Source organism: Triturus cristatus, chromosome 1_2 (assembly GCF_964204655.1).
Source record: "Triturus cristatus chromosome 1_2, aTriCri1.1, whole genome shotgun sequence".
NCBI lineage: Eukaryota > Metazoa > Chordata > Amphibia > Caudata > Salamandridae > Triturus > Triturus cristatus.
The window spans coordinates 844,580,654-844,595,511 of NC_140580.1; the positions used below are offsets into that span (position 1 = coordinate 844,580,654).

The 14,858-nt window shown below is 41.4% G+C and overlaps 1 protein-coding gene across 7 annotated transcripts in view; it reads left to right on the forward strand.

Moving 5' to 3' along the window:
- Positions 1-14,858, forward strand: part of RAP1GAP (RAP1 GTPase activating protein) — a 1,002,066-nt gene that overhangs the window by 914,791 nt on the left and 72,417 nt on the right. For all 7 annotated transcript variants that reach the window (XM_085608997.1, XM_085609001.1, XM_085608999.1 and 4 more), the window contains 2 exons: positions 2,156-2,239; positions 4,219-4,319. In XM_085608997.1, the coding sequence (XP_085465123.1) occupies positions 2,156-2,239; positions 4,219-4,319 (185 nt within the window). The remainder of the gene's footprint in view (positions 1-2,155; positions 2,240-4,218; positions 4,320-14,858) is intronic.

Consider the following 14,858-nt stretch of genomic DNA (forward strand, 5'->3'; position numbering starts at 1 on the left):
GGGATTCCCTCACTGCTGCCCTCCACCTGTGTCCCTCATCTCTCCGTAGACCCCACCTATTGACCTCCTCCTCGGATTCCCTCAATGTCACCCTCCTCCAGTGCCCCTCATCACTCCGTAGGCCCTCCCACCTATTTACATCCTTCTCAGACACCCTCACTACCACCCTCCACCAGCGCCACTCATCTCTCTGTAGCCCCCTTATTGACCTGCTCCTCGGATTCCCTCACTGCCACCCTCCACCAGCACCCCTCATCTCTCCGTAGCCCCCCCATTGCCCTCCTCCTCGGAGTCCCTCACTGCCACCCTCCACCAGCACCCCTCATCTCTCCGTAGCTCCCCCATTGACCTCCTCCTCAGATTCCCTCACTGCCACCCTCTACCAGCACCCCCATCTCTCCGTAGCCCCCCCATTGACCTCCTCCTCAGATTTCCTCACTGCCACCCTCCACCAGCGACCCTCATCTCTCCGTAGCCACTCTCTCATATGCATTTCATTTGTTATATAGTGCTACTCATAGCAGTGTAGAGTGTCACAGTCATGCACACAGTCAGTCATGCACACATTATACAGAGACAATCAATCATGCAAGTATGTAAATCAGTCTACAGGGAATGTCACATAAGCCAATGAGGATTACAAGGTGTAGGAATCAAATGTCATCCATACCGGTGGGCATTATATTTTAAGAGGGTTTTGTCTGGAGAAGCACACACTTAGGATTTAAAGCATACCCCAGTGGTTAGGGGTTGGCTTTACTGATAAAAAGGTATATCTGCCCAAATAAACTATTTTTAGCAACAATAGAATAATGAAAGACCGGGAAGTTCTAATTATATTACAACACAAAAAAAGCTAAGTTTTAACTATATCATTCAGGTTTGCATGCAGCTCTTTGATGACAGTTCATAGGTCACTGTCCTATGATAGGATTGTAACTTCTGAACTACAAGTAACACAATAATCTCTGTGACAAAGGCAGTAACCCCCTGAGCTAACCACGTAAAATACAGTTTATCTGCATTTCAAAACTACCAACAAACAAAGGATTGGCAGGATCATTAATCACCAGTTATCTGGACATTTTTATTGTTGTCTTACATGTGGCAGAGCCGACCTTGATAATGATAAAAACCTGTTTAAATATAGCATATAGGAAGAATGTGTCTTGCTGGGCCTTCCCTGATGATTTTAAAAAGAATAACAAATAGCCAGACATTCTCTCACCTGCTCAGTTCCTCGGCACAGCCCGATCTGATAAGCAGCATCAGGAAAGGTGAATCCGGAGAAACAAACTTTTTTTCTCCATCGTGGAATAGAAAAGGAAATATCCACACAGCAGAACGGTTAATGTTTTTCACTGCCAAAGAGAGGATTTGGCCCCTTCGCCATGCCCCTATGTTACGTGCACGAGTAGGCGGGGACACATCCCATCTTTCTAAAAGGAGATGCGTGATTAGGGTGCCTGTGAGAGAAAGAGCCCTGGCCCAACCACTCAACTCTCAGAACAGTAAGAAAAACAACGTTCGGAGGAACGTTTTAAATGAAAGTGGCCATTTACTTCTGGCCTGTGTGCCGTCACTGCCAGGGCCAAGGCTCATGTTTGGCCAGGGTCATGTTTGGGTGGGCCTGGACCACCCGGCCCACCCACTAGAACCGGGCCTGTTATCCAACCACAGCAATCAATCAGAGCCTTTGAATCATCCTCTTGCAGAGTGCCATGTGGAGTCCCTCCAGGGGCACCTCCGTCCTGCTTTCTAACTATCATTTAGGTGTGCCCTGTATCACCAGTCTTGGACCAGTGCAAACCAATCCTACACACATACACTGACAACACGTAAATTCCCTCCCAGCAGGAATATGGACCAGACAACCAGAATAACAACACAATTTGCATAAATCAGGTACAGATGAAAGAGAGCCTTCCTGTACCAATGTACCACATCACGGAATAACCACCGCTGAAAGGGAAGAGATTTGAGGAACAACTTGTCCTAACTAGTGGACACCTACTGGACACCACCATGTCATAGATAGTTCCTGTGCAGTTCTGTGCTCGGAGATTGAGGGACTGCGGCCTGTTACAGAGTATGTTTAGATATTCTCATGGGTGTGTGCCTTTGACTGACTCTCTTCCTTTCACTCCCTTTGCAGGCGTCACGTCTCATTGTGACCTTTGATGAACATGTCATCAATAACAACTTCAAGTTCGGGGTCATCTACCAGAAGTTTGGACAGGTAAGACTCCCCCGACCAACCACCCTGGGGACACACAGAAGTGGTATCCCGACTCCTGGCCACATCTGGAAAGCGAGAGGCAGCCTGTATTGATCTTGTGGTCTTTGAGACTCTGCTTCTTATACGCTGCTTAGATCACACTTTTAATACTTATTTTAGTGCTGTGTCCTGGGTGCAAGGTGAAGAGACTATTCAGACCCAGGTGAGATACTACATTGTTCTTTATTATAGCCTCCCTCTCCAGCATTGCTTCTCTCCTTCTGGGGAAGCGTTTCTCCGCCTATGTAGTCCCTGCACTGTCCTACACTAGCCTGCCATGTGCTTTCCCACATTTCTTGTCTTCGGGGCAAGAAGTGGTGTCCATTTTCCTGGATCTGGTCTGGGCCATGGAAGGTTCCGTCTGCAGGGGCCTTGCTACCTCCTCACAACAAAGCACTTACTCTCTGCACAAGAGGGGCTGTCACCCATTCCTCTCATCGGGGCAGCTCATACGCTTCCAGTGAGTCTCACTTACTACACCTATTACTGGCTCAAAGTCTTTGTTGAAGCCCAGATAGTTCCACTGCCTTTCATCCCACGGCCCACTCTCTGCACCAGCCTCCCATGAGCTCATTCAGCCCCACTCAGTAATATGTAAAAGGGTTCATGTCACCTGCATATTTATTCAGTCGGTTGCTTCTGTGATGCAATTGATTCATTTATCTTTTTTTCAAAGCAGTTTATTTATTTGACATAGTCAAGCATAACCTTACATCACAGACTATACATTTCAGAAACAGATTTAAACATGTTTACAGTAGATAAAAAGTCTTTCAACTAGTTAGTCAAACAACACCTCAAATGGTAAAACCGCATTGCCTTTGCATACATTCTTACTAGTGTGCGTCTCATACTCAATCAGCAGCTACTCTATCTCAGTACCTCAGAACAACTTCTACACCACCCATCTCAGCCTTGCACAGGGAAAGGCCTCTCTTACACCCCACTCTACGCAGTCCTGCTCAGATAGCCACAAGGCAGGGGCTGCAGGATTGCACGGGGGAGTAAACCTGCATGGAAGCAGGCCTTATATTTTCAGTGATCACAGTTCTCTGGGCTATCCTTTTCTACCTTGAGCCTCTGCTCTATTGCAGTGAGACCCCATTCTAGTTCATGGGAGCTCCCCTCTAGGCCCACATTTTAGTGCTTTGAGACCCTCTTCTATCACATTCAGCACTAAGACCGTGATCTGGGAACTCTTTCAGTGCCCAGTCATATACGCCTCTAAGCCACTCCTGTAGTACTGTGAGCCTTACTCTATTACTCCAGGCCCTTCCACCAGGGCTTAGCACGGGCGTAGCTGTTAATAGTGATGCAGGTGCAGTGGCACTAGTAAATCAGGGAACTGGCGCCCATTTCCTCTGCTCAAATTACGTCCCAGGGCAGCCTGGCTACGCCGCTGGTGCAGCAGGAGATCCTCTAAGGTACTAGAGCCCTCCAAGGCAATGGATTCCTAATCTGAGATAGTCAACCCATTGGCTAGTGCACTGGCACCTTCCACAAGTGCACTGGACCCTTCCTGCAAGGCACTGTTCTCTTTTGCTGGTGCATATAGCTATGCTTTTGAGGCACCGACCCTCTTTTTAGTACACTGGGCCCATTCTCCAGTGCACTTGGCCCCTTTTCAAGTAGACTGAGTTAATCTTCTAGTACCGGGCATCCATGACTCTTCTGTATTGGATATCGCCACCTGACCATGTTTGTTTATGTTTTGACGGTTGAGTTATATGGTGCACGGGAGCTGATTCCCCATTAGGGAGCTATGTTGTGTTCAACTCTTGATAATTCTTTCTTCAGGTCAGAGTGAGAGAATAACCTCCTCACTGGTGTGTGTTGGTGTGCCCAGTTCTGGGCGGAGCTTGTCATAACATTGTTTAAGTATGGGTTTGAACAAAATCTATTCTTACACTAACTTGATTCTTAAACCTATCACATTTCAGATCTCTGAAGAGGAGCTTTTCAGCACCATCGAAGAAAGTCCGGCCTTCGAGGAGTTTCAAGAGTTTTTGGGGCAAAAAGTCAAACTTCAAGATTTCAGGGGGTGAGTGTGGTCCTCCGGTGCAGAAACTGATCTCGATGTCCTTATTTTATTCCTTTCAGGCCACAGTCTTTGCAATTTGGTCAAATGCAATGTGGACTGGAATTTGCTACAGTGTACCGGGTCTGCTGCATATTCTATTGAGAGAACATTGTTTAATACTTGGATTCCTTCTTAAGTCTCACCTACCAGACCGCACACGTGTGTCTGGTTGTGAAAGGCCTATTGTGAACTTAGACTGGACTTACAGACTCCCATTTCTTACCATTGGTTGGCTTTATTGTCACACACATTTGTCTGCTTCTCATTCAAAAGCTTGCTTATCTCTTATGTTTGTCCCTCCCATGGAGAATTGCCTCTGTATGATCCTTTTGATTTGCTGACTTGTATCCTTCCACTGCTCATATTAAGGGAACTACTTTTTCTTTTTTATTCAGCACTCTATGAGTGCATGTGTTTTGAGGTGCTCTCCTTTGTGTGCTGCCTCACCCCCTCAATTATCTGCCCCTTCCCACCCCTACTCTGTGTTGCTTTCCTCTAATCCACCCGATCCGCTCCGCCCCAACTTGTCTATAATACCACAGCAACAGTGATATTTTTGCTGGGATCTTTACGAGGGACAAAATGTAAAGGTTGCATTTGCTTTATCTTCTTCATTCCACATATTGTATAAAAGCACATTCTTTGGCACACTAAGGATGTTCTGGCCTGGGGGAGAGGCCTTCAGTTGCCATCTGATACAGAAAGTGTACTTTACATGAAAGCTTTCCTGGAGGCCCATAACTCTGTTTCCTCGACTACTGATGAAGATCAAATAGCTGAATCCTGTGAAAAGTAAATTAAGGATTGGTTAGTGTTTCCCTTTACGTGCAGACACTTCCTTATTCTTTTTTAATTCTGTTCATAGTTTCCTGAGTGAAAAGTATTTAAAAATGAAACCATAAGATTTATAAAGATTGAAATCATTGAATTCAATGTTCTATACTGAGATGTAATAGGATATGTGCTTGCTTTTCCCCCCGTATTTTGAGAAATACTTTACAGGCAAACATTGGCAAAGCCAACAGGTTGGCACTCTCATTAAAAAGAAAAGACCTATTGGCTTTGCCAATACTAGTTATTATATTTTGAGGTGGGTGCTGACTTACTTTGCAAGATACAAATAAAATATAAGAACTCATAAATAGCTATAGAGAATGGTTGCTTAAATGGGCTGGGAGATTGTATATGGACCAACATTTAATATAACACTGCAAGTGGTTTGACATAAACCAATGACAAAGTTAAAGGTGAGGTACGTTCTCACTGGTGCATCCTGCATATATTTAATTTTTACAATTTATGTTTTGTATATGCATAAAAGGCTTTAAGTCCCCTAACACCTGGTCAACGCTAGACAGAACTAGAAACATAATAAAAAACAATGGTGTGGTGGAGTCTTCCTGGTTGAGAGTAAACAGCCAGGTGTTTTGGTGAGTTAACACTTGCTGCCAACATTGGTACTGATCTAAAGATCACCAGTAAGAACCCTGGCAAATCAAACTCAGGGTTTCAACCCTTCGAGGTTGGTAAATCAAGAACTATTCCCTCATTGCCCGGAGTAATAGTAGCAGATATTATTTCCCATGTGGCATGAGTGTGGGGTGTGTGTATATCTATATCTATATCTATATCTATATTCACTTTAAAAACCATAGGTTTCACACACGTTATAGTTAGGAATTAGCATTTAAAAAACCTTGCAAATTCACGTAAAAACCATAGGTTTCACACATGTTATAGTTAGCTGGACATTTCACTCGTGAAAAACCATTGAAATTCCCCCGTTATAGTTAGTGCAGGCAACTATAACTCACGCGACCGCAATCCTCTGCTGATGACGTCAGATATGACATCACTGTATTTAGACACTTATTTACCCATGTCTTCTTCCATTAATTTTTAGCTATACATATATTACAAATATTTTTTTTTCAGAAAGACACATATGTCATCAGTGATGTAATATCTGACGTCATCAGCAGAGGATTGCGGTCGCGTGAGTTATAGTTGCCTGCACTAACTATAACGGGGGAATTTCAATGGTTTTTCACGAGTGAAATGTCCAGCTAACTATAACATGTGTGAAACCTATGGTTTTTTAAGTGAATTTGCAAGGTTTTTTAAATGCTAATTCCTAACTATAACGTGTGTGAAACCTATGGTTTTTTAAGTGAATTTGTACGTTTTTTTAAATGCTAAGTTATGTATTTATTAATATTTTTATTTTTTCAGGTTTTTCACCGTGCGCGCACCGTACGCCCACAATGCGTTGTTCGTGCCGTGCGCCCCGCGATTTTTCGCAAAAAAATTATTTTTTATTTTACCCTTGGGGGTCCTTCAGTGACCCCCTGACAAAGGCTAGGGGGTCAGGACCTGTCCATCCTGCCCCCTTCTCACGTTTTCCCCCTTTGTTTTTCATTGCCTCAGACTGCGAGAGACAAAATGGCGGCTGACATTTCCTGATTTCGACCGATTCGAATGTTTACTGACATCTAACAACCAATCAGAATTGCGCTCACGCACGTCACCGTGCGTGTACGGTATGCTTACCGTACGCGCACACGGTGCGCGCTTATAGATATATATATGCTTTTAACTGCAATTTTCTCAGGAACTAATGAACAGATTTACACCAGACCTGCAAAAGGCACATCCCTGAACTGAGGACTACCTCTCTGCCAAATTTCAAGTAATTCTGTTCAGCCGTTCGGGCTGTAGCTTGGACTAAAGGTCCTATGGAAACATGCATGGGGAAAACGCGTTTTGGGACCCTCCCTTTTTCTTAGCCCCCGCTTGACGAATCCACCCGAGACTTTCAGGGAAGGAGCGGAGCGGAGCGCCCCACCTATTTTGAAAATTTCGCGAGGATTCGTCAATCGGCGCCAAAGTTATTCCAAATAGAATGTTGCGGATTTCCTATGGAAACACGATCCTAACTATAACTATCTACTGGCGACCACCAGTAGATAATCTATATATATATATATATATATATATATATATATATATATATATATATATATATATATATATATATATATATATATATATATATATATATATATATATATATATATATATATATATATATATTGCAAGATTCGTCTCCAACTCCCACGTCTCCTCGGAAAGACGAACACAGACCCAAAATCAGTGCAGAAGTTTTTGTTTATTTCATTTCACCCAGCACTGCCGCCATTACGCGTTTCGGCCTGCAAAGAGGCCTTGATCACATGACATGCGAGGACGACATTCACAGATTTTAAAGTGCTAGTGCATAATCATGTGGTACACAGTAATTAGGTCACCATAGACAGAAACAATAAAAAATCAAATCGGTAATGAAACGTTTTTCATGTTTGACATAATGTCAGACATAGGACAAAGCATCAAATCAATATTATTAGTCATCATAATAATTGATAACTTAAGAAACTTGTTTTGGTTCTGTGTATGTGTGAATAAAATTCACCTACGTTGACAATTACTGAACCAATGTTCAATTTGCATACATCATACAGGCTTATATAAATAAATATAGATCAATAAATACAAGTATAAATATGGATATTTACACATCTGATCATTTGAATAAATATATAGATATATAAATAATAAATATGTATGTGCAATCCTATTTGTATAATAAATAAGATAAAAGAATAAAGACCCCAATGGGTATATTCTAAAATTTCATAATCATTGGTTAAAATCCAAGTGTAATGATGGTTCAATAGTATACACAATTCCTTCACATAGTTTTCAAGAAAAACATAAAGTGCTAGTGCTTTGACCTAGAAAAAGTGTAAACATTTTTAAATCGAAACTGTTTCAATAAAACTAAGGTGCCTGTGTTACATAAAAAAGGTGCTACCCAGTGTCTAAAATATACGTAGAACTAAATATGTTGCTGTGATTGTTAAAAGAATAAAGGAAGGGATTTACAGGTGATACTACAGTGTCTCGTCTATCGTTTATCATAGAGGATATATAGCAGGCTTGGGTACAGTTCTGGTGCCTAATGTTGATATCATAGGCATGTATATAAATCCTCATTGACATTTAACCCGTTGGGTGACTTGGTATCTAATTCTAGAACGAATCGGGTTTCAAGTTTGCGTAGTAATGCTTCACGGTTGCCTCCTCGTCTGAGTGGCAGCACATGATCTATTGCGAAATACTTCAAATGCTCAATGTTATTGTTGTGACATTCTTTGAAGTGTCTTGCTATCGGATAAGTAGTCACTGTTAACAATAGCTCTGATGTGCTGGAGTATCCTCTTGTGGACCTGCAACTTGGTACTACCAACATATTGCAGGCCACAGGGACACCCCAGCACATAGACAGCGAACTCTGTTTTACATGTTAAAAATTTACTTATCCTTCTTTCTTCCATATGAAATGGAGATCTGTATGTGGTTGTGCTAATACCATGTTTGCAAGCTTTGCAATTTGTACAACGATAAAATCCCTTTCTAGAATTAAGCCAGTTTTTGTTGGGAATTACCTCAGGGCTGCTTTTGACCAAGTCACTTGACATTGAACGGGCTCTTCTAAAGGTAATGTTAGGAGTTGGTGCTGTCTGTTTTCCTATCACTGGGTCGTTACAAATGAGATTCCAATTGTTGCGGATTATTTTACGGATAGTGCAATGTTGTCGATTGTAAGTCAATATCAATCTGGTTGGTTCTGTGGGTACATTGTCAGTAGAGATGGGGGTCGTCTGTTTGTTTTTCAATGCATCAGTTCTAGATATAAGGTTAGCTCTCCTGATTGCCTGATCAATCACCTTTTCCAAGTAACCCCTTGCTAAAAATCTCTGTCTGCTTTCTTGCTGAGCCTTTAGACATTCCTCATGTTGGCTACAGATTCGACTGATGCGCAGCATTTCCCCATAGGGAATGCTGCGTATCAGGTGACTCGGGTGATGGCTGGAAGCGTGGAGTATAGAATTCCCTGCTGTGGGTTTTCTATACAGTCTAGTTTGGATCTGATTCTCCCAGATATATATCTCCACATCCAAAAAGGTGATGGTTTCCTTACTGATGTTGACTGTGAAATTAAGATTCAAGGAATTGACATTGATCTGATCTACAAAATTCCTGGCCTGTGTTTCAGAGCCCCTCCAAATGATGAATAGGTCATCTATGAAACGATACCAACAGACAACATGTGTGTTAAATAGTTCAGAGTATGTTGATCTGAGGACTTGCTCCTCCCACAGTCCCATGTGCAAACAGGCATAACTGGGAGAGAAGCAAGCCCCCATTGCAACACCTCCGACCTGTTGATATACTTGATTTTGGAACATAAAGAAATTGTTGTGTAAGCAGGTGTAAATCATAGTTACCAGCATTTTGTTGTGATTACTCATGTGAATTGATTTGGTACCAAGGTAGTATTCAACTGCCCTGATGCCGTCCTGATGGTGGATGCTGGTGTACAAACTAGTAACATCAAGTGTCATCAATAAATAGTCCGGATTCCACATAATATCTTTGATCTTTTGTAGAAAATCGCTGGTATCAAGGATATAAGATGGCAGCTGCTTTACATGATCTTGTAGAAAATAGTCTACATATCTGGAGGTATTTTCCGTGATGCTGTTCCTTGCAGATATTATGGGTCTGCCTGGGGGTTTTTCACAGTTCTTATGTACTTTGGGGATGAAATATATGGCCGGTATGGCGGGGTGGTCATTTTTGAGGAATTTAAGTTCATCAACAGTTATCAGACCCGCACTTCTCCAGGCTGTCAATTTTAAATAAAACTCGCACCACATTTGTTTCACCTTTCCAACCTCACTTCTCTTGTAGCAATTATGATCATTTAACTGGTTCATCGCCTCTTCCAGATATAATTCTCTTGACCATAAGACAATATTTCCCCCTTTGTCTGCCTGACGCACTATAATGTTGCCATTAGATTGAAGCTTCTTGATTAGTTGAAAATAGCATTGATTTTGGTGCGTGTATTTGCGTTTCGAGTAACCAATAGATTTGTAAAGTTTTTTTAGTTCAATTGTGGTTAACTCTGAGAAAGTATCAATGTTGTCATGAAGCATGATGGGGGTAAAGGTGGATTTGGCCTTAAAGTTTGTGCTAGTCGACATGTTCAATGTAATGTCACTTTGGTTGCTGTCGCTGTTGCCTTCTTCGGCCAGGTCATAGAGATTTTGTAATGTTTCCAGATCCTTGGCACACAAATCTGATGTTGTTTGCATTGTCGTATTGGGTTGTTTTTCTCTTTGATATTTGTTAAGAGCGAAGTGTTTCTGCAACTTCATTTTTCTGGTAAACTTATACAAATCGATCCGCGTTTGAGTATAATTAAAATCGCTGGCCGCACTGAAGGTTAAACCCAGTGATAAAATGTCAATTTCTGTTTTGCTTAGTGGTGTTGTTGTGAGGTTGATGATCGTTTGAGGATTGCTCATTGTTTTGTTTACTTGCGGTTCCATCTCTTGTTTTGCTTGTATGCCATTTTTTTGTTGCTGTTTTGCTTTGCGCCTGTTGTTGCTGACTCGGCGTTCAAGCCGTTTCGCATTTGCCCGTTTTGCTTGGTTGTATCCGCCATGCGGGGTCGTAATGTTGCTCGTCGATCTTGACGTAAAAAATCCACCTCTTGCGCCAAGGAAGGTTGTGGAAACCCCAATCTTAAACGTTGTTGCTCATTATCTGACTCGCTGTCTACTGCTGAGCTGAGGTCGGACACTGATGTTGCTGGTTCTGGGGTTTCTTTCTCTGAGACTTGTGTGAATTTGGGGGGAAGTCTGTTTGGCGTTCTTAGGGAATCAATTTTTTTTGCGAAAGTAAAGATTTGTCCGTTTTGATAATCTGTTTTGTCCCTCTGAAACTTGAACGCTTTTCTTTTTTTGATTATTTCTTCCTCTTTTTTAAGACGAGTAAGCATTTCTTCACGGAGTTTCTTGGCATGCTCTGATGGTTCCAATTTTGCTATTTCTGCATTGGCATCCTCAATTTTGGCTTGTAGTGTTATCCGGTCACTTTCCGCATATTTAATTAGAATTTTCATAAGTCTCCCCGATGATTCTAGGCTGCTTTCTGCCCATTCGTTTAGCATGTTAGGATCCGGTTGTTCATAACTTGGAACTAGCATAATGCGCAAGCCTGGTTGAGAGTAAACAGCCAGGTGTTTTGGTGAGTTAACACTTGCTGCCAACATTGGTACTGATCTAAAGATCACCAGTAAGAACCCTGGCAAATCAAACTCAGGGTTTCAACCCTTCGAGGTTGGTAAATCAAGAACTATTCCCTCATTGCCCGGAGTAATAGTAGCAGATATTATTTCCCATGTGGCATGAGTGTGGTGTGTGTGTATATCTATATCTATATCTATATCCATATTCACTTAAAAAACCATAGGTTTCACACACGTTATAGTTAGGAATTAGCATTTAAAAAACCTTGCAAATTCACTGAAAAAACCATAGGTTTCACACATGTTATAGTTAGCAGGACATTTCACTCGTGAAAAACCAATGAAATTCCCCCCTTATAGTTAGTGCAGGCAACTATAACTCACGCGACCGCAATCCTCTGCTGATGATGTCAGATATTACATCACTGATGACATATGTGTTTTTCTGAAAAAAAAATATTTGTAATATATGTATAGCTAAAAATTAATGGAAGAAGACATGGGTAAATAAGTGTCTAAATACAGTTATGTAATATCTGACGTCATCAGCAGAGGATTGCGGTCGCGTGAGTTATAGTTGCCTGCACTAACTATAACGGGGGAATTTCATTGGTTTTTCACGAGTGAAATGTCCTGCTAACTATAACATGTGTGAAACCTATGGTTTTTTCAGTGAATTTGCAAGGTTTTTTAAATGCTAATTCCTAACTATAACGTGTGTGATATATATATATGTAAATGTCTCATGCTGCAAGCAATGCAAGGAAGAGTCGCACTCAGGATCTTGTGATAGACAGGCAAAGGTATTTATTGACTTGACGCGTTTCGACACACAGTCTTTGTCAAAAAGTCACACACTTGTGAATGGGCGGCCATGTCTTTTAAAGAAAAAAGCGTTTCCTGTTTACAACTAGTAGACATAGACAACATTTCAACTTATGTCAGCATATCCTGTGCATTTCTTATAAGAAAACAGACTGTTAAATGTCATTTACATAACTTTATCAACAATAATTGCAAAAACAATCAAATTGAGTTTTCAAGTTGCTAAAAATCATGAGTAAAAAACTGGCATTTATATGACAAAAGTGTAAGTGATAGTAGACACTGCCCAGTGGCAGAGAAGCTATACATAAACGATAATGTTATCTCATCACTGCATTCGTTAGCCCTGCAATTGCTGAGCCAGAGAGAGGGTAGAAAACGGGCCAGTGCCCAAAAGGTGTGTATTGGCTAAAAAACACAGGTTATGTGTCCTAAAAGGAAACGAAAAAAAGACAATCAATTTGGTCCGCCTATGTTCATTATATCGGTGAGAAAAAAGTTAAAAAGGTAAATATCGGAATGGCATAGAGGCTGTGATTAAAGAAAGTAAATAAATCTATGGAAAGATTAAAGGACCTGAATAAGCAAAAGAATATATGATTTTAATCGAAAATTGGCTAAGACAACATCGGATATATATATATATATATATATGTTCGTCTCTACTGTCCTCAAAGCAGTTGTTGGCTCACTCTTCTGGATCAAGTGCATCATTCACAGGTGTGAGGATCTGGTGCCAATTAGGAATACACTCCACCATGAAGCACGCTGGAAGACACGTTCCGGTGATCCAATTTAATTTATTTTGGCCACTTTCCCTGACTCTTGTAATGGCGCCATAACATATTGTGCATGTTGTAGCCAGCCAATCCAGACTGACCAATCCACTCTAAATTGGCTGATCCGACAATATCTGGACACCAATGGACCAAATATCACTAACTTTATCTCGAGGTTAACTCCATCATGCCCAACCCAAGCACCTCTATAAATAAAAACGTCTCTAAAACTACTGATTAGCTTTACACCAAATAATGAAAAGCACACTTTCTGAGTAAAGTTCTAACATTTTGCCAAATTTGATGTAATTCCGCTCAGCCGTTTCTTCGGAGAGCTAATTATCCTATTGGAATTAAAATAGGAGATTGATGTTTTGGAAACAGCCTACTCCTTGGCACTCGCTCGACAGATCACTGCCAAACTTTTCGAGACGGAGCCATAGTGGAAGAACTTTTATTTTGAAAGTTTCGTGCAGATTGGTTGAACAACGCTAAAGTTATTAAGAAAAAAAAGAATGCCTTTCCTATAGAAACTCTGACCTAATTATGAATACTCTGGTGCTATATCCGCCAGAGTAATATTAATAAACTGCAAGGTCAGCAGAATCAAGATGCGCACTCTAATGTACTGTTGCAGTGAGTCTTTTTTCATGTCTCCAAAGGAGCTCTTACCGACGACTTTGGAGAAATAAAACACACTCACTGCACCTGCCCATCTGTGTATGCGTCAGCATTCTGCTGAGTTTACAGTTTCCTATCATATTTCACAGATCGCCCGATCCCGCGTTCACACCTTCCTGACTGGGCAACAACAAATAGATTTCGGGCACATATATGTATGTTTGGGTGCTTTTTAGCACAAAATTCAGGTGTATAAAATCACACACCTATTTCACAGGGAATTATGAAATACGGAAAATATTTCCAAACTCCCTGTGAAATATGGAGTACATCATCATAATGACAGCTCCCAAACCACTCTGCAGATGTTTACCATTATCAGGGCTACTAGCAATGTATGTGCCACATTTCCGATAATCTTATTTCAATCAATTCAAGCTAATAATACAGTTTGTGACATCTGAAAATCACGTGGAAAATGATGTGATAAATGCAATAAGTGTATAATGTTGAAGTAAATACTGCAGCCATAGAATCACACAAATCCACTGGCCCACACCGTTGTCTATGGTTTTATCAACAGACACGCAATTGATGGACGGAATGCAGAACAAATAAAAACATTCACCCCCAGTCAAGAGATCTGGGTTAAATCCATCATTCTTTTGCTCACCATGCCACCCCAGTTTAGACCTGGCCATATGCAAATCAGTCTGGACCCTGTGCCTCATGGGAACAGTCCAGCCGAACTGCCAAGCCAAGTCCTCCCCGCACCGGAAACAAGCATCCTAGGACCGGTTTCGGGGTTTCACCCCACATCAGCCAGGATAGCTTGATTCCAGTGGCACAGTGAGCCCAGGACCCATGTCTGAGCATACCTGGCACACTTATTGTTTTATCAACAACATGAAAGGTAAACAAAAGCTCAATATTTTTACTCTGATCTGTGACAATTGTTCGCTACACCTTAAAGAAAAGAGCAATCAACCCTTAAAAAGCCCACTATCTTATTTGTACTATAGTCCTATATTGGCATCTCGTGTTCTGATAACATTAAAAACTGATTCCCCTTTGCCTTGTGATTTATCATTTTTCCAACACCCCTCAGTGGCA